The sequence below is a fragment of the Brassica oleracea genome, chromosome C9, assembly GCF_000695525.1.
Source record: "Brassica oleracea var. oleracea cultivar TO1000 chromosome C9, BOL, whole genome shotgun sequence".
NCBI classification, from domain to species: Eukaryota; Viridiplantae; Streptophyta; class Magnoliopsida; order Brassicales; family Brassicaceae; genus Brassica; species Brassica oleracea.
Window position 1 is genome coordinate 20,533,725 of NC_027756.1, and position 17,922 is coordinate 20,551,646.

At 37.2% G+C, this 17,922-nt stretch overlaps 3 protein-coding genes across 6 annotated transcripts; 1 reads left to right on the forward strand and 2 right to left on the reverse strand.

Moving 5' to 3' along the window:
* Window positions 1-5,173: 5,173 nt before the first annotated feature.
* On the forward strand, window positions 5,174-7,942 carry LOC106317616 (GATA transcription factor 27-like). Of its 3 annotated transcripts, XM_013755398.1 has the most exons (7): window positions 5,175-5,650; window positions 5,906-6,516; window positions 6,589-6,657; window positions 6,730-6,833; window positions 6,922-7,108; window positions 7,186-7,261; window positions 7,344-7,942. In XM_013755398.1, the coding sequence occupies exons 1-7, from the start codon at window positions 5,611-5,613 to the stop codon at window positions 7,574-7,576; spliced, it is 1,320 nt and encodes a 439-aa protein (XP_013610852.1). In that variant the 5' UTR covers window positions 5,175-5,610; the 3' UTR covers window positions 7,577-7,942. The 3 variants fall into 3 exon arrangements, with proteins under 3 accessions (XP_013610851.1, XP_013610852.1, XP_013610850.1); XM_013755397.1 differs by having other exon boundaries at window positions 5,174-5,650; window positions 5,906-6,657; window positions 7,192-7,261; window positions 7,344-7,916; XM_013755396.1 differs by having other exon boundaries at window positions 5,906-6,657.
* Window positions 7,943-8,166: 224 nt separating this feature from the next.
* On the reverse strand, window positions 8,167-10,591 carry LOC106317621 (vesicle-associated protein 2-1-like). 2 transcript variants are annotated; one of them, XM_013755407.1, is made up of 8 exons: window positions 10,410-10,591; window positions 10,141-10,219; window positions 9,772-9,842; window positions 9,567-9,648; window positions 9,366-9,481; window positions 9,143-9,280; window positions 8,617-8,685; window positions 8,167-8,507 (listed from the first exon to the last, which is right to left on the reverse strand). In XM_013755407.1, exons 2-8 carry the CDS (start codon window positions 10,199-10,201, stop codon window positions 8,382-8,384), a joined length of 663 nt encoding a protein of 220 aa, XP_013610861.1. In that variant the 5' UTR covers window positions 10,202-10,219; window positions 10,410-10,591; the 3' UTR covers window positions 8,167-8,381. The 2 variants fall into 2 exon arrangements, with proteins under 2 accessions (XP_013610861.1, XP_013610860.1); XM_013755406.1 differs by having other exon boundaries at window positions 10,141-10,217; window positions 10,446-10,590.
* A 2,906-nt stretch (window positions 10,592-13,497) lies between these two features.
* LOC106313723 (50S ribosomal protein L19-2, chloroplastic-like) lies at window positions 13,498-14,854 on the reverse strand. Its single transcript, XM_013751622.1, has 5 exons — window positions 14,771-14,854; window positions 14,421-14,705; window positions 14,157-14,243; window positions 13,935-14,068; window positions 13,498-13,778 (listed from the first exon to the last, which is right to left on the reverse strand). The coding sequence occupies exons 1-5, from the start codon at window positions 14,798-14,800 to the stop codon at window positions 13,670-13,672; spliced, it is 645 nt and encodes a 214-aa protein (XP_013607076.1). The 5' UTR covers window positions 14,801-14,854; the 3' UTR covers window positions 13,498-13,669.
* Window positions 14,855-17,922: the final 3,068 nt, after the last annotated feature.

Sequence of the window (17,922 nt, forward strand, 5' to 3'; positions counted from 1 at the left end):
TTGCAAACCCTAATGGCAGAATTTGATAGACCCAAGATGAAAGATGAAGACACAATCGATCTCTTTGCTGGGAAAACTTGCTGAAATCTCATCAAAATCCGCTTCTTTAGGTGAGACAATTGAAGAACCCAAACTTGTGAAGAAATTCCTCAAAAGCTTGCCAAGAAAGAAATACATTCATATGGTTGCCTCTCTTGAGCAAGTCCTTGATCTTAACATCACCAGCTTTGAGGATATAGTCGGTCGCTTGAAAGCATATGAGGAAAGAATCGCCGAAGAGGAAGATGATACACACGACGATCAAGGAAAATTGATGTATGGTGACACGAGTCAAGAAAGTCATGGAGGAAGCTATAGTAGTGGACGAGGTCGTGGCCAAGGTGGTAGATCTAACTGGAGAGGAAGGGGCCGTGGCTGTAACTCATCAGCATTCCAAAGTCAAAGAGAAGCATTCAAACAACGTCAAAGTGGAGACATATCTCACATCACGTGTTTCAGCTGCGATAAACAAGGTCACTATGCGACTGACTGTCCGGACAAGAAACTCAAACATCAAGAAACCGTGGAGAGAAAGGACGACGACACTCAAGATGCTGATGAGTTGATGGTACACGAGGTCGTCTATCTTAATGAAAAAAAGATAAACCCTGCTATGTTCGAGGCTAATCAAGATACAGAGAAGATATGGTATCTAGATAATGGTGCTTCAAATCATATGTGTGGTGATCGGCTGTTCTTTTACAAGCTTGATGAAACGGTGACAGGAAAGGTAAGGTTCGGAGATGATTCGCGGATCGACATAAAAGGAAAAGGTTCTATTCGGTTTGTGTTTGATGGAGGTGAGAAGAAGATATTAAACAATGTGTACTACATTCCGGGACTTAGGAGCAATATAATTAGCTTGGGACAAGCTACCGAAGTTGGATGTGAGGTTCGTATGAAAGACGACACCTTAACATTGTTTGACAAGTACGGAGACCTCATGGTTCGGACTGCTCGGACTGCAAGTCGACTCTACAAAGTGATCTTGAACGTTGACCGCATACAATGTGTTCAGTTATCAGCAGCTTCAGAGTCAACCCTGTGGCACGCACGTCTCGGCCATGTCAACATCGAGACGTTGAGGCTAATGGCAAGAAAAGAACTAGTCACTGGTTTACCAGAGACCATGATCAAAACTGAAGCATGCGTATCTTGCTTACTTGGAAAGCAAGCAAGAAAACCTTTCCCACAAGCAACAGCGTTTCGATCTACTAATCCTCTTGATCTCATCCATGGACACTTGTGTGGCCCAATTTCTCCAACCACACCAGCTCAGAAGAAATACGTGTTGGTGCTCATAGACGATAATACAAGATATATGTGGACCGCGTTGTTGAAAGAAAAGAGCGAAGCATTCGAAAAGTTTAGAAACTTCAAGAATCTTGTTGAACAAGAAACGCAGAGTAAGATCAAGATGCTTCGAACATATAGGGGAGGAGAATTTACATCTCATGAGTTCAATGCATTCTGTGACAAGAACGGGATAAAGCGACACTTGACTGCACCCTACACACCTCAACAGAATGGAGTGGTTGAGCGACAAAACCGTACCCTTATGGAGATGACAAGGAGTGTGTTAAAGCACATGAACGTACCAAACGAACTGTGGGGCGAGGCAGTAAGACACTCAACGTACCTGATCAACCGTGTGGCTACAAGATCATTGGAAGGGAAGACACCATATGAGATGTTGTGCTTGATGAAACCGAACATCAATCACCTCAAGGTCTTCGGATGCATCTGCTATGCGAGAACTGAGACGCCAGGAAGGAAAAAGCTCGATGATAGAACAAGAATGCTGGTCCATTTGGGAACTGAACCAGGGTCAAAAGCCTACAGGTTACTAGACCCAGTTACCAAGAGGATAGTAGTAAGCCGTGATGTACACTTTATCGAAGATAAAGAGTGGAATTGGAAAGAAACAGAGCAGAAAACAGAGAATCCCAACCCGGGAGAGTTTGTTGTTAATATAAAGACAAAGGGTGATGGCGAAGAAGAAGAAGAGGGAGCTGAGAGTGAACCTGATGTTGATGAAGAAGAAGACTATGAAGAATATACAGTTGAGGAAGAGAGTAATCCTCAACTCCTAAGGCGATCACAACGAGTTAGTACAAGACCGTCTCACTTTGACGATTATGTTCTTCTAGCTGAGATTGAGAGCGAGCGGTTGCTGATGGTTATAAATGAAGAACCGTGGGATTACGATGAGGCTAAGAAGCTTAAGGTCTGGATTGACGCGTGCAAGGATGAGATCTCGTCTATAGAAAAAAATAAAACGTGGGATCTCGTCTGTTTACCTGCAGGAGTGAAGCCTGTTGGTCTAAAGTGGGTCTTTAAGGTAAAGCGTAACGCAGATGGTAGTATCAATAAGTTTAAGGCTCGACTCGTGGCAAAGGGATACGTCCAAAAGCATGGTGTTGATTATGATGAGGTTTTCGCACCAGTGGCTCGCATTGAGACAATACGCTTGATCATTGGATTAGCTGCTTCAAGGGGGTGGAAGATTCATCACTTAGATGTTAAGACTGCGTTCCTCCATGGAGACTTGAAAGAAGAAGTATATGTGAGCCAGCCGCAAGGTTTTATTGTCAAGGGTCAGGAAGGTAAGGTGTATAAGCTTAAGAAAGCTCTTTATGGCATGTGCCAAGCACCAAGAGCCTGGAATGTGAAGCTGAATCAGATATTGCGAGGACTAAACTTCCACCGTTGCTCAAAGGAACCGTCGCTATATCGTAAGGAGGTGAACAAAAAACTTCTTGTCGTTGTTGTTTATGTAGACGATTTGCTTGTTACCGGATCATCACTGAAGTTGATAGAAGTCTTTAAGCAAGAGATGGCTACCAAATTTGAGATGAGTGACCTTGGGATGTTGACTTATTACCTTGGTATTGAAGTGATTCAAGGAAAAGATGGGATTGTTCTGAAACAAGACCGGTATGCAAGGAGAATACTTGAGGAAACTGGTATGGCTTCTTGTAATCCTACGCATATTCCCATGGAGATGAACTCGAAATTCTCCAAAGCAACTGATGAGAGAAGCGTGGACGAGAAAGAATACCGCCGTAGCATTGGTTGTTTGTGCTATCTGTTACACACACGTCCAGATCTCTCCTTTAGTGTGGGAGTACTCAGCAGGTATATGCAGGAGCCAAAGGAATCTCATGTTGCAGCATTGAAGCAGGTAATAAGGTATTTGCGTGGGACGAGTACTCTCGGCCTCCGGTTTCAAAGAGGAAAAGGTATGAAGCTTGAAGGTTACAGTGATAGTTCACATAACGTGGACATAGATGATGGGAAAAGCACAACCGGGCATGTATTTTACCTTGGAGACAGTCCCATAACATGGTGCTCTACAAAGCAAGAGATCGTTGCCTTGTCAAGTTGTGAAGCAGAGTTTATGGCTGCTACTGAAGCCGCAAAACAGGCTATTTGGCTTCCAGAACTGATGAGCGAGGTCGTGAATGAAGAGTGTAGGAAGATAACCATCAGAGTTGATAATAAGTCAGCGATACAACTAGCAAAGAATCCGGTGTTTCATGGTCGAAGCAAGCACATTCATAGGAGATTTCACTTTATACGTGAATGTGTTGAGAATGAACAGGTTGATGTTGAGCATGTACCCGGCAACGAACAAATAGCTGATATATTAACCAAGCCACTTGGGAGAATCAAGTTCATTGAAATGAGATGTCTGATTGGAATTGAAGACGTGAGTGAGTTCAAGCTTAAGAGGGAGAATGTTGAGTTAAGCTTGAAGAAAAATGAAACTTAAAAAACAAGCAATTAACCTAATCCTATCATGTTGAGGAATTGGAAGTTAACATATATGTTATCTAATAGGATTAGGAAATATAGCTCTTTATATATGATGATGTCGTTGATAAGATTGTGTGTGAGTTGTGAAACCTAGAGAGCTTTGATTGAATTATTGTTAAGCTTTGTTTGATTGATTGAATAAGAGAAAGACTTCTTATTATTGTCTTGAGATAGCTTTGTGATTCTATAGAAGTTACATTTTATTAAGAAAAGTTGTTATTTCTTGGTTTAACACATGAATTACATTTTATTTAAAAATTTTGATTTGTGACAAAATAGTAACTAAAATATATCTACCAAATGCATATCAGAGAAATAAGTCTGACTAGTAGAAGAAGATGTATTTCATTGATAATTAACAGAGAACTAAAATTTATCTTTCAATGTTGTAAATATTCAATTGTAATATAAACATTTACCATGATACATGATTGTACAATTTAATTAGAGAAAGTAAAGTTGAAAATTTTGTATTTTTTATTTAATATAGAACGTACTATTCGACGATCTAATCAAATATTTTATCATCTACATATATCTATTTTCTTATGACTATTATTATTCTTGTCATTATTAAATATTAATTATCTGGTTGGAATATCAAAAGAAAAAAATCAAATAAGAAGAAAAAGTCTAGAGTCAACAAGAAGGAACCATAAGGCACAAGCAATGATATTCCTCCAGCCACCCATCGTCACTTTCTTACCATTAGAGGTTTCTCTATACATTATTGAGGTTAGATCAATTATTTAGTTTTAACATATTCAAAATATATTCCGTTGATTACGTTTGGTGCGTTTTAGACGCAAAGAAACACATTCGAACCAATAACTAAAATTAGTTTTTTTTTTTGTCAAAACTAAAATTAGTTAATTTTCCCATGTCATTATAAATTTGTTTTAGTACTTTAACCATTAATTTTTTTCTATAAAGTATTGTGATGAGGATGACTTATCTTATTTTTTTTGTTTTTAATAAAAAACTTGAACGATATGTATATATACTTCCTTTTCGTTGCGTTTGGTGCGTTCGCACAGTTTAAAAAAAAAGAAGCTAAAATTAGTTAATTGTTGTATGTCAATTAAATTTGTAACCAGGTTTAATATTTGGACTAAATATTCCTACTCAACCATTTTACGCACTGTCGAATCTAGTAAAAATGTTATTTTCTAATTAACAAAGTAATTATAAATCTCAAAGTAAAGTATACATTTAAAACTTAATTAATAATATAAAAAAAAGCTAAATAAGGAGAGGAGGAAGCTGAAACATTAACTTCATTATACATAAAAGAGCCATTTTTTTTTAACATACACTATCTCTCTCTCTATAGCCTCACCACATTCTCTCTCTCTCTCTCTTTCCCTTTTTCACAGCCATTTGTTAGATTCCTCTCTCTCTCTCTCTCTCTATTGGATTGTATCATAGAGACTGATTAGCTCAAGCAACCCAAACCAGAATTCTCCTCCTCTTCCGTTTATTTCAATTTTCTGGGCTGTTCTTGTTTTCCTCCGTCTTTTCTCGAATTTTCTCAGAAGAAGAAGGTTCTTCACTTGTTCTGGGTTTTATTGAAGAAAAGACTTTTCTGGGTTCTTTTCTTCGCAGTGAAGCTTCTCAATATCCAGTTTTTGCATTTTGTTGTAAAGCTCAATCATAAAGAATAGCTTTAATCTTTTAAGTAACTTGTCAGAGTTTCTGTTCTTGTGAAATTATATTAATAACTTTTGAAAGAATAAGAAAAAGAAGAAAAAGATGGGGAAGCAAGGGCCTTGCTGTCACTGTAGAGTTACAAGTGAGTTCTTGTTCTCACCACATCCCTTATTTGTTTTCTTGCAACAAAACTCCAACTTGGTCACAACTCGTTTACTGAAGAAGTGCTTTGAATTTGATAATGCAACATGAACAAACGCTGATCATATCAAAATGATTTGGGTTGTGCCTGTGGTTCCTTTCCTCACCACTCTTTATTCATCTTTCAACTGTCAAATGTGTAATGAAGTCTCTAAAATGCTCTCAACTAATCAGAAGAACTCCATGTTGTAAACAGGCACACCTCTATGGAGAAACGGTCCACCAGAGAAGCCAGTATTGTGCAATGCTTGTGGTTCCAGATGGAGAACGAAAGGAACACTAGTAAACTACACCCCTCTTCATTCTCGTTCTGAAGGTGATCAGATTGAGATTGAAGATCACAGAGTTCAAAAGACGATGATGATTAATAAAATGTCCATGAACAAAAAGATCCTCAAGAGGAAGTCATCACACCAAGAAAACTTCACAGTCAAGAGAACCAGCTTTGAACTCAACAACGGTTTCAAAAACGAAGAAGCTAGCAACAGGTCGAGTTCCGGATCGGTTGTATCCAACTCGGAGAGCTGCGATCAATCCAACGCATGGGAAACGACTTTTCCTTGCAAGAAGAGGACATGTGTTGTGGTGGGGCGTCCTAAGGCAGCTTCTTCCGTTGAGAAGCTCACAAAGGATCTCTTTAGTATCTTGCAAGAACAGCAGCAATCTTCTTGTCTCTCTGGTTGTTCAGAGGTAGACCTGCTTTTTGAGAACGAGTCACCGATGGTGATTGGACATGGGAGTGTTCTTATGAGAGATGAGGAGTCTGAAGCTAGCTCACTCTTGGTTGAGAGCAGAAAGTCTGTATCGGTACGTTCTGTTGAATTTGAGGTTAATAGAGTCCAGAGATCTCTAAACCTTGGTGGGAATGATATAAAGCAGGAGCAACACAAGACCAAACCTCAAGTCTTGGGAAGACCTAGTTTACCACTTTGTAACATAGATTTGAAGGTAAACTCATTTGCAACACTTCCCCCCAACAGTTTTGTTTCTTCAAAGATCTAAATGAATGTCTTACTGCAGGATATTTTCAACTTTGATGAGTTCATGAAGAAGTTCACAGAGGAAGAACAGCAAAAACTGATGAAACTACTTCCTGGAGTTGACTCTGTTGATCTTCCTGATAGGTTTATAACTCAATGCAACTTTCAGTGTTTACAGATTTTTTTCAGCTGCTACTTGGAGTTCTTATACTTTTTTTTTTCTTTTTACCAGCCTGAGAAGCATGTTTGAGTCTTCTCAGTTCAAAGACAACTTCTCCTTGTTTCAGCAACTTGTGGCAGATGGTGTTTTTGAGACATTATCATCTTCCTCTAAACCTGAAGAGTTTAAGAGACTTGCAAAGCTTGCTTTATCAGATCCTAACAAATCCCATTTGTTGGAAAGTTATTGCATGCTCAAGGTTTTTGACATATACCCTTCTTGAAACAGATAGTTATCTATACTTTCGGCTTTGTCTCATGTTAATCTTTGCTTCAGGAACAGAGAAAAGGGAGCGAAGACTCTGTTACCACAAGTGAAAGACCTTCTGAAAGCTTAAGCCAAAACTTTTCAGGTCAAATTCAAGATTCTTGAATCATGTCAATGCATAGCTTTCTATCTGTTTCTGATTATTTTTGAGTTTTTGCATTCTCCAGAGACAAGGGGTGTGATGAAGAGCCCCAAAGAAGTGATGAAGATGAGATCAAAGCACAATGGAACCGAAGAGATTGTAGAGAACAGTGTCTCTTCCTTTAATAACCATATGCGCTACGGTGGACCTATGGTGTTTAGCTCTGAAGATAATGATATTTGTGATGAGGAGGATGTTCTTGTTGATGTGCCGTCTAATGGATCATTCCCTCAAGCAGAGCTTCTTCACATGATATGAAATAAACAGAAAAGTTTCTCAGACTCTTTGGTGTGTGTTTCTCAGAAGAAAAACTTAAAAAAAAAAAAAAATACATTTTTAAGATCTCTCTATCATAACTCTAATGATTGAAGAGAAAACTTAATTACTCTTTAGGTTTTTTTTTTCTGAGAAAATGTGGCCAAATGAGATTATTTTCTGCATTAGAAATTATTTTCTGCATTAGAAATTGCAATCTGCAGATATTTAAAACAGAAGAACTTTTTATGAAATGGTTCTCTACTTCTCTTTTGTGGTCTTGTTCAGACATACACTGTCTTCTTGTTCTTACGATACTCGACGAACAAGAAAGTTTCTTTTCTTTGTAAAAATTAATTTAATTTTCATTTGACATTCTTTGAAGTTTTATTTTGAGCTCGTATTATCAGTAATATGATGGTAGAATCGTGAGATTGGTTCTTGCCTTGTTTTAATTTATACATCTTATTGAGCTTTTAAGTGGGATCTTATTGAACTAATTCAGATTTATCTTATAATTTGGGTTCAAAAATCGAATTAACCAAAATCTGCAAACAATCAAAGCCTAAAAAAGGAGCCTTTTGTGAAACAGATTTCCTTCAGAATGCGTATAAAGAGAATAAGTCATTTCCACTAAATGTAGTGGACAAGTAAACATAATCATGAAAGGGTCAAAGATATACATCCAATATAATTGACAAAGAAGCAAATTTGATGAAGAAAACAAAGCAGATCATATCACATAGAGTTAACTGCTATCCCTCATAAGTTGAGATGGTAGATGATGCGGAGAAGCTGCTGATACCTGTTATGTGGGAGAAGCTAAGGTCAGTTTTAGGATGAAACCAATGATGAGTCCAATGAGTCCAACCATAGCTGCCAACTTTAACGATAACCCATTTGCGCTGTTACTTCTTCGTTTCTTCAACATCTCCTGCAATGTTAATTAAAATATGTTTGGCGATATGTTTTATAACTAAGGAATGGCCATTGATTAACCAACCAACGATAGAATATAAAGGAAAAGTTTATGGGGGGCGTACCAAATCATGTTGCAGCTGTTGTGTTTGCTTAACAGCTGCATCTCGCTCTTCCTTCAGCCGCTGTATAGCCTGATCAAACATATTGATGGTAGAAACAGTTAGCGTGGGAATTAAAACAAGGCAAGAACCGATCTCTTTTGACATATGATTCACCATATGAAAGAAAGCTAATTATAACAGAGACAAAACAAGACAATACATAAAGCCTTGAAAATGGTATATGTTTAAAGTGTGTCCCAACCACAAGTGCGAATACCAGAAAGTATTTCTCGGATTTGAATGGAAGTTTCAAGTTTGTATCCAAATTAGTTTGTATAGTGATTCTTGCATACAAGTATCAAACAAAAAGGAGGCTATTAATAAGGTGTTTGTCTATGCAAATCACCTAGAAAAAATCTTCCTACTATAAGGCTTTTGCTACGATCTTAAAAGTTTGCCACACAAGTTAAAGAATGCGGTTAAGAGCAAAAGCAGGAAGTCATTACCACATGCAGAATACATAATATATCAGGTGGTTGTAACTTACAGTGACTGAGATGGATTCGGAGCCGTTTCCATCGCCACTGGTTGCTCCAGATTCAGAGGATCTTTGGGTTGTGGACGTGGCGATATACGAGACCTTGAGCTTACACTCTGTTAACGTTTTGCTACTGTCCTTGGTAAACTACACACACAGGCATATGGTCAATTTTCTTTTCCGAAAAATGCGGAAAATCATAGGATTCTGAGAAAAAGGTAAGGTTGAATACTGTGTCTTGTGGAAGTTCATCGACATCAGTGTGAGGAGGGACAGTGGTACTTTGAAGGAGAAACTTGTCTTTACACTGCAAATCTGGAGGATACTCCCGTTGTGCTTGTAGAGTAACTACCAATTTTAGAAGATGTTAATCATCTCCATGTTTAAGTTTAAAAACTGCGAATGACTTAAAAAAGAGTAATGAGTGTAAAACCTCTAATGATGCAGGAGTCCCAAGGCTGAATGACACCAGTGTTGGGTCTAACAAAATACTTTTTAGGAGATGTTGTTTTCACCTGATCATTAAGTGAAGAAGAAGAAGAAGAAGAAGTTATATATGTGGAACAAACAATTCATAAAAAAAAAAAAATTGAGCAGAAAGAAAGGATATGAAGAAGGTGGGGAAGTAGAAGAGATACCTTGAAAGCAACATAGTTGTCGGTTTTATTGGAAACTTTAAGATCACAGTAGCTTTGCTTCTCGAGTTCAACTGAGATACAACAAATATCAAATTAATGGTTATTTTCATTGAGCATCCCAAAAGAATCAATTTCAAGGTGGTAAGCACAGTCAAAAAATATATATATATATATATCAAAAACATGATGGAGATTTGGTGTCACAAGAGAAGAGGGAAATCAAATCAATGAATGGGATTCACAAATTAAAAAATTCTTCAAGAGAAGACACATTCTTCATCTACATATATGTTCACTTTCGAAGAATGTATAGGTTTCAGCTAGCAGATATCATAATATTAATGATCTAGAGTGGAGAATTTTGCTTACAAAGAAACTTGAGTTCATCAGGTTGAATGGAGATAAGCTGGTTCTCGCCAACGCCACTCATTATTGCTCTTTATTAGCTACAAGAGAATTGAAGAAGAAGAAGATCCACAAAAGAATCAAATCTCTACAACTCGAGACCTATGCATGCACACATGGAAATCGAAACCCCTAATTCAAACAATTCCAGATTCTTTTTTTTTTTTTTTCCAGGAAAAGGTAGAAGAGGAATAACTGAGAAATTAAAAAAGCAAAAATCAAACCTGGGGGGGGGGGGGAAAAGGAACAAAAGTCAAGGTCTAACTAACCGGTCGATCAGGGAAGAAGGAAGGTGCTTATTTCTCTTCTCTCTCCGCCCGCCCGGGAATCACTCCCTTCCTCTGGTTCGATTGGTGGTGGTGACGAAGCCAAACTGAACTTTGTAAAATAGAGAGATAAAAAAAAGCAAAGGCCCTTCGTGGAACGGCCACGTGACATCGAAGCTAAGTTCCGTGCGATTTCCTCCTGTAACTTCGGGTAAATCTGACACGTGTGTGTGTAAACTGTTGTTGTGTATTCCAGGAGAATTAGATGTAAAGCGACCCGTTGGAATCAAGGCTCAAATACGTGGCGAGTTTTGATTGGCGAAATGATTTTTTAATGAGCTACCTACCATATTTTATTTTTATTATTAATGTAATGTCTGTAATAGTAATTAAATAGAAACAATTACGCTCAGTGTCACTTTCTATCTTTTTATATCATAATAGGTCACTTATTGCTATACACACACTTTCTTCTAACAACCTATTACCTATTGAATCCTAACTAAAATACACTAACCATAACTTTAAAGCTTATTGACTTAACTAGAGAATAAGCGGGAATTAACCTCAGCCACACATCTTTCTTCCTATCCGACGGACAAGATTGATTCTGGTACACTTTGACAAGACATATCTGCCTCATTTTATGACTATTACATCTACTGTTGTAGCTTTAATATAAATGGATCAGATTCATCCTATTTTTAAACACATCATCATCTTCATCAGCTGTTTTTTTTTCCTGATAAATTCAAAAATCCCAACCATCGATCATTAGCTCTCTCGGTTAATTTCGCCTAAATCTGGTTAATTATCACCATCTGTCAATTAGCTTTGTTCATAAATTAATCTTCCATGTGATCCTATGTTGGTTCTCCATGGGCGATCACTGCATGGTAACCGCCGGCGAATTGTTCCCGTTTTCCCCGGCATGCCCTTGATTGAATTACAAAACAATGTCGTCAACGAGATCTTCACTGTACGGCTGCGGCACCTCCGTTGCTTTTAAATTATTGGTCTTCTAATACCAGAGAGCTTGCAACTGGACTTACCACACCACCGATTATACTTACCACTCCACCGGTTAATTTGTAAAGAAATCTTTGGTGTTTCCGCCACCATTTTATGGCGTCACCGCTGCCGTTTTATGGCGTTTCCGCCACCTTTCTCTGATGTTTATTCCATCGTTTTAGTTCGCATTATCATGAAATTTTGTTTTTTCGGTATGGTATAAAAGAATTTACATATGTATATGTTGTTGAGAATGGGAAATGATTGAAAGAAATGTTGTTGAGGTGTAAATGGACTCACACGCTAATGTTTCAAGTATGATTGACGTTGTTCTTATGATAAATACATAGAAGACTGAGGAAGAGTTGGAAGTCAAGTAATACAGATGATGATTAACGTGTACATGTGGATATATAGTTTTTGTGTACACGTGGATACGAAATTCTGGTGCACATATATAGATTGTAACTTTCTGTTTTTCTTTTCTTTATGTGTTCTGAGATGAATTGCTTCATAGATTTCTAGTTTTTTTTACTTATTGTTGTACACAATACATATATATGTAGATGAGACTGAGAAAGAGTTTAAGTCAAGGAACACACCGATGATGCATTTCGTGTACATATAGATATCAAACTCCGGTGTACATGTGGACATGTGTACATATTTTCAAAGTGCATGCACTGTTGTACATGTATGGATTTCTCTTCAAATTCCCCGGATTTTTAGATTGTGCATTCCCGCCTTGGTTAATGTAATTCTGTATAACATGTTATATGTACAAGCTAAAAGACATAAACATACTGAGCTAGGGAAGGTGGTTTACATTGTACACATGTACACAACAGTAATGGTGTATGATCGGGGTGTCCACATGGACAACGGTGATGGTGTACATGTTACCCCGCTACTTGGACATTATAATTTAACACATGTACACATGGTACAACAAAACCACATTGAACAAAATTCATTTTTAGTTCATTTAAGCTATTTTGAATGCATTTAGATGTTTTAAATGCATACATATGCTCAATTTCAGTAATAGAGGCTTGAGTACACAATTGAATATTAAATGTGATGTATTACATCTTGATTACATAATTGCATACTACATGGGCTGTATTACACAATAAAAAAAATTGGTGCAGATTTGAAAGGTTAATTTTGCGAGTTTGGAACTGTGGAGTCAAAATCAAAAATTTTATAAATATAAGGGACCAATTGTGCAAAAATAAAAAATTTCCCATCAGATCTGTCGATCCTCAATATTGGGATCTCGGCAGAGGAGAGGCTTCGTCGGCTAACGAAGCGCAGGAGGAAGCTTGGTCAAGGTGATTTCATGGTGGCAGTGGACAAAGATGTGGTGAAGACAGAAACGGTTGTTGCTGCTATGGAGGAGATGCTTAGTTTAGATTATAGGGTTCAAATTAATGGTAAAGGATATTGAATTAGTGAGTTGGGATCTCGATGCCACTGCTTCCGCCGCATTCTGAAACTCATCCATCATTTTTATAAAGTTAAGCTAACGTTGTTTCAGTTAGAAAAAAAAAATGGTGAAGAAGATGAAATAAGTGTGTGAGTCCTACTAGTATTTTCGAAATTCAAACCCACTAACCAAACTAACTAGAGAAATAAGGTTTTTGATTGAAATGTCCATGTCTGGTTTTGCTTTTACAAGGACAAAAGAGTCTTTAACCAATAGAAAGTATCTTAATAGTACAATCTTCTCTCCAATGTAATAAAAACGCATAAAGTGTCTATTTGTGTTATAAACTCAATTAAATATCAGACCTAAAAGTATTTTATTAAATCGAGATTGTAGAATCAGGACGAAAAAACCAGAGACGGTAGTTAACTATAGTAGTAGTCAATAATATATATAGTCACAGAGAGGAAAGAGACAAGAAAATACTCGAATGATTTTCCCAGAATATTCCTTTTGTCTGCTTTACGCTGAAAAATTCGCTGTACATAGAATCTTCTAACAAGAATTTTGAATGCATTTCAATTTACTTTTTTCAAGATCAAACCCATCAACAGGGAGGCTCACAAATCATTTTGATTTTACTTATCTCAAATGCCAATGTAGATTACATGCGAATTCCAAAAGACAAACAAACAGTCATTACAAGAAGAGAACGAGAGAAGATTTTAGCTACAATTGGAGGTTGAAGACAGCACAAGACTTGTGTTGAGTTGGTTTGGTTTGGTGTTCATTTGAACGTGGAGAGACGAGGAAGTTTGTCCCTCAGATAGTAAAGCCTCGCTCTTCTTACTTTCCTGTGACTCACCACTTTTATCTCCTTTATGTTTGGTGAGTATCTGTTCATTTCAAAAACACACACATATCAGGTACCTTATGCTAAACACATGTAACTTTTTAAGACCCTTATCTCTATCCTACTTACATTTAAGCTTCCCAACAAACGAGAGATAGTGTGCAACATTAAGAGAGGTAAGAAAGAAGATAAGACTTACAGAGGAAAGACGATTTCAACGCCAATGCCAGCAATGATTCTGCGGATACGAATAGTAGTGTGGATGCCTGCGTTCTGTCTAGACATCACTATTCCTTTGTAGATCGATAGCCTACGTCTGTTCTCAGGCACTTCCTGTCAAAAATCCAAACCCACCACCATATCTCAAAATCAAAATCAAATCTTGCAGTTTCAGATTATACCAAAAGAAGGCAGAACTTACCAGCTTGATCTCGACAATGTCCCCTGTCCTAATTTCTGGAACCGGTCTGACTTTCTCCGAAACCTCAATTGCTTTCTGGTTCAGTATCTACACAAACAAAAAGTAAACCCAAAAATTTCATCTCTCTGGCTGATTACTGATTAGAACCAAAACGCAAATATTCTTACAGAACATATATTTGATATTATTACAGCAAATTTTCACAATGAAATCAATCCTAAGGTAATGTTATAGAATAGCATTTGAAAAATTTAACTAACTTACACCCATGACATCTCCGAGCTTGGTCCTTGGCTTCCACGGAGGTTTAGCTTCCTCCACCTCAGCGGCTTCCACCGTTTCAGCAACAACCCCCGCATCAGCTTCAGTGCTCTCTTCGGCTTTGGCGATGAACTCCCTTCTCTTCCTGGAATCGATCGCGCCGGAATGATTTAGAAAACCCTTAGAAACTGAGATACGAGAGTGCACTGACGATGCTCGTGGTAGAAATGAAGAAACCCCTAAACTCTTAGACGACCGATTAGGGATTCTAGGTATCATATGCAATGCCTGCATACAAAATTCAAAGAATCATAATGTGAAGTTTGTTTCTGAGGCAGAGGAAAAAAAAGAACCTGAGGAAGAAGATGAGAGCTTGTCGCCATGTTTGCACAAACCCAATACTTCAGAGTAATGATGGAGCCTTATCAGCATCTCTCCTTATCCTCGATTGCAATTAGTTATATGGGCTATTCACTAATTTTTATTTTCGTATACAATTGGGCCTATGCGGTTAGGCCCATGGCCATGGGTACCAGAGCTGATTTCCGCAACTAATTTCGACATCACATTATGGTAATGGTAATAGTTTCATGATTGGTGACTGTTTTAAACAAAATGTATTCGTTTTCAATATCATACTGTTTTATTATTTAGTAACTATGAAATCAATCTTTACTATTGCATACATGAGATTTTTAAAAAATAAGCCAATGAAATCCATATCACATGCTTACATAATCTGTTTTGAACCTTATACTTCTAGAACTGCGTATACGTGTATATGTTTCTATTGTCGTGGAGAGCAATATTAATATTGTTTCGATTATTTTCTAACAATATCTTTGTCGGCAGACCACTTTCATTATCTTGTAAAGAAGTACAAACGATCACCTCAGGTACGTATCATCATAGTTTTGATTAGTATTAAGCTCTTGTCACTACAAGAAATCACTCAAATAGCTACTGATTTTTTTCTAGCTAAAAGGGACAATCTGTCGCTAGAATAAAGAACGCAACGGATGGCTACGGATAGGAATCGTGGCGTCAGTGTCGACGCTAACTCGGATCCGTCGCCATTCTGTAACTCACTCGCTACGATTTTGCAAGAGAACTGGCCATAGCTAACAGCTACAACATGGCTAAAAATTGTTCCGTTGCTCACTAGCAACAATCTTGGCGATAGACCCTGCGTAGCTAAATTGCTACAGAGTTAACTATGGCTTATCCTTAGCAATGACATAGCTAATCTAGCTACATATTTGGCTAGAAATGTTTGTATCTAAAATGTTGGATTCAAATTACCAACAAACATGTTATAATAGCAAAAGAATGATCTATGTAGCACATTTAGCAATAGATCCATTGGTGAATACGAATCTATACAAACTGATTTTCAGAATATAAGATTTAAGTAAATTGTTTTACAACATTAGAGTATTATAAGAAAAAATCTGAAATTCCCAAATATAACAGAAATGTCGATCTGAAAATTCTAGTATCCAAACAAAAAGCTAGATCTAATAAGTGAAAACTAAAGGCATAAGAAAAACTTCTGTTGGAGATGTTTGTGTGTGGGGATGCTGAGATGTAGCTGCCACCGTGAATCAGTGAGGAGCTTGGACTGTGGAAGAGCAGAGAGAAGCTTGGACTTCAGGGGAGCAGAGAGGAGACAAGAATGCAGAGGAAAATAAAAGAGATTGGACTGCGAGTCTGCGACCACCGAGGAGACGACCGGAGACTGGACTGCTATACTGCCTTGCACCACCAGAGAGGAGATGAACGGAGAGGACACCACACCTTGCACTACCGGAGAAGAAAGAGGAGGTGAGATTCGTAGAGTTGAAAAAGAGATGAGGAGGTGAGATTCTTAGAAGGGAAAGAAAAGATGAGGAAGGGGGATGAAGATCTCAGATCTGAGAAAGAAAGATAAAAAAGGATAAATAAAAAAAAAATGTGTTTCATCCGTTAGATTAAAGTACTATCAACGGCTACGATTAGAAAAGAAGTTATCCTCGCCCTTTTACATCGACCACTAACAATCCACCTTCTTATTTTATTTTAAAATCTTGGTCAGAGAGACGCGGGGAAGGAGGGATAATTTGGCGGTGAGACTAAAATTTTTTATGTGAAAAATAATTCATTCTTTATATGATTACACTGTAATAAATTAGATTTGTAGCCATATTTTAATAAATTATATGTAAAACTACATTCTAATAAATTATATATATGACTTTATCATGATTGATACTACTTAAATTCTATATATGACTACGAAAATATTGTAATCCTTAAATAATTAGTAATGAATTAGACCTATAGCTATTTTTTAATAAGTTATATAAAGCTACATTTTAATAAACTGTATATATGACTTTGGCAAATTTTGACATTTTAAGGTTAAGGTTAACCATTTGTAAGTTTAGGTTAAAGTGTATAGAGTTTGGCATTTGGGGTTTAGGCTTTAGGAATTGGTGATAACACACATACATTTGTAGGTTTATCTTAAAGTGTATGTAGTTTGAGTTTGGAGTTTAGGATTAAAGGGTTTAAGAATTGGTATTATACACAAACATTTTATAAATATATATTTTTAAAGTGTATAAAAATTGAGATTTGGGGTTTAGGGATTGGTGATGATATATATGTTATTGATTTTTAACTATATTTTTTTATAACTATCAATTGATAAATATAATAATTATGGCAACAACTTATCTCTAGCATAGACGTAGCTATTTAGCTACAGAGATCAACGGAATCTATTTCTAGCTATATAGCTACGAATTGCTACGGTTAGCTACAAATTTAGCTACAAAGTCGAAATTATATATTCAGTTGCTATTTTTGTAGCTAACTCGTTTAGCTACGGAAAGGTCTTCGCCCGTCCGTAGCTAATCGAGTGAATTCTTGTAGTGTGTAACTTTTCCTAGACAATCTGTCTATCTTCTTAGCAAGTTGCGGGAGCTTGTAATATTGAAGGCCATATGCGAGACATCATCAATGCATGTACTTTGGTATGGTTGCCCCCATTCTTGAGGTAGTTTTCGTTGATTGAGGGCCTATTATAAAGCACTTTTGAATCTCCATGATTCTGTCTAAATATTTATTTTACTACAAAAACAAACAAAAAGTGGAGTCGAAAAAATGGAGTTTTAAGTTGACAATTATAACGTGATGTTGTTTATTAAAGTCGTATACACACTACAAGAAAACATCGGTATTCTGACGGACATTCCGACGGAAAATGAAATCCTCGGAATATCCCGAGGAATTTCCGAGGAAACACAAAATTGGGTTTCCTCGGAATTTCCTCGGAATATACCGACGGAATTCCGAGGAAATATCAATCCGTCGGAATATTCCGAGGAAATTCCGAGGAAAAATGGGTTCCTCGGAAAAAACCGATGAATTCCGAGGAAATATTATAGCCGTTGGAGAGCCATTGGCGGATTTTACAAAATTCCGAGGAAATTCCGACGAACTAGCCTTTTCCGTCGGAATT

Coding starts and splice junctions, on each gene's coding strand:
- LOC106317616 (XM_013755396.1), top strand. CDS start 5,611: ATGGGGAAGCAAGGGCCTTGCTGTCACTGTAGAGTTACAA. Junction 6,658..6,729: donor TTTGTAACATAGATTTGAAG/GTAAACTCATTT, acceptor GTCTTACTGCAG/GATATTTTCAACTTTGATGA. Junction 6,834..6,921: donor TCTGTTGATCTTCCTGATAG/GTTTATAACTCA, acceptor TCTTTTTACCAG/CCTGAGAAGCATGTTTGAGT.
- LOC106317621 (XM_013755407.1), bottom strand. CDS start 10,201: ATGAGTGGCGTTGGCGAGAACCAGCTTATCTCCATTCAACCTGATGAA. Junction 9,843..10,140: donor TGATGAACTCAAGTTTCTTT/GTAAGCAAAATT, acceptor GTTGTATCTCAG/TTGAACTCGAGAAGCAAAGC. Junction 9,482..9,566: donor GGACTCCTGCATCATTAGAG/GTTTTACACTCA, acceptor TAAAATTGGTAG/TTACTCTACAAGCACAACGG.
- LOC106313723 (XM_013751622.1), bottom strand. CDS start 14,800: ATGGCGACAAGCTCTCATCTTCTTCCTCAG. Junction 14,244..14,420: donor AGCTCGGAGATGTCATGGGT/GTAAGTTAGTTA, acceptor TTGTTTGTGTAG/ATACTGAACCAGAAAGCAAT. Junction 13,779..13,934: donor GTTGAAATCGTCTTTCCTCT/GTAAGTCTTATC, acceptor TGAAATGAACAG/ATACTCACCAAACATAAAGG.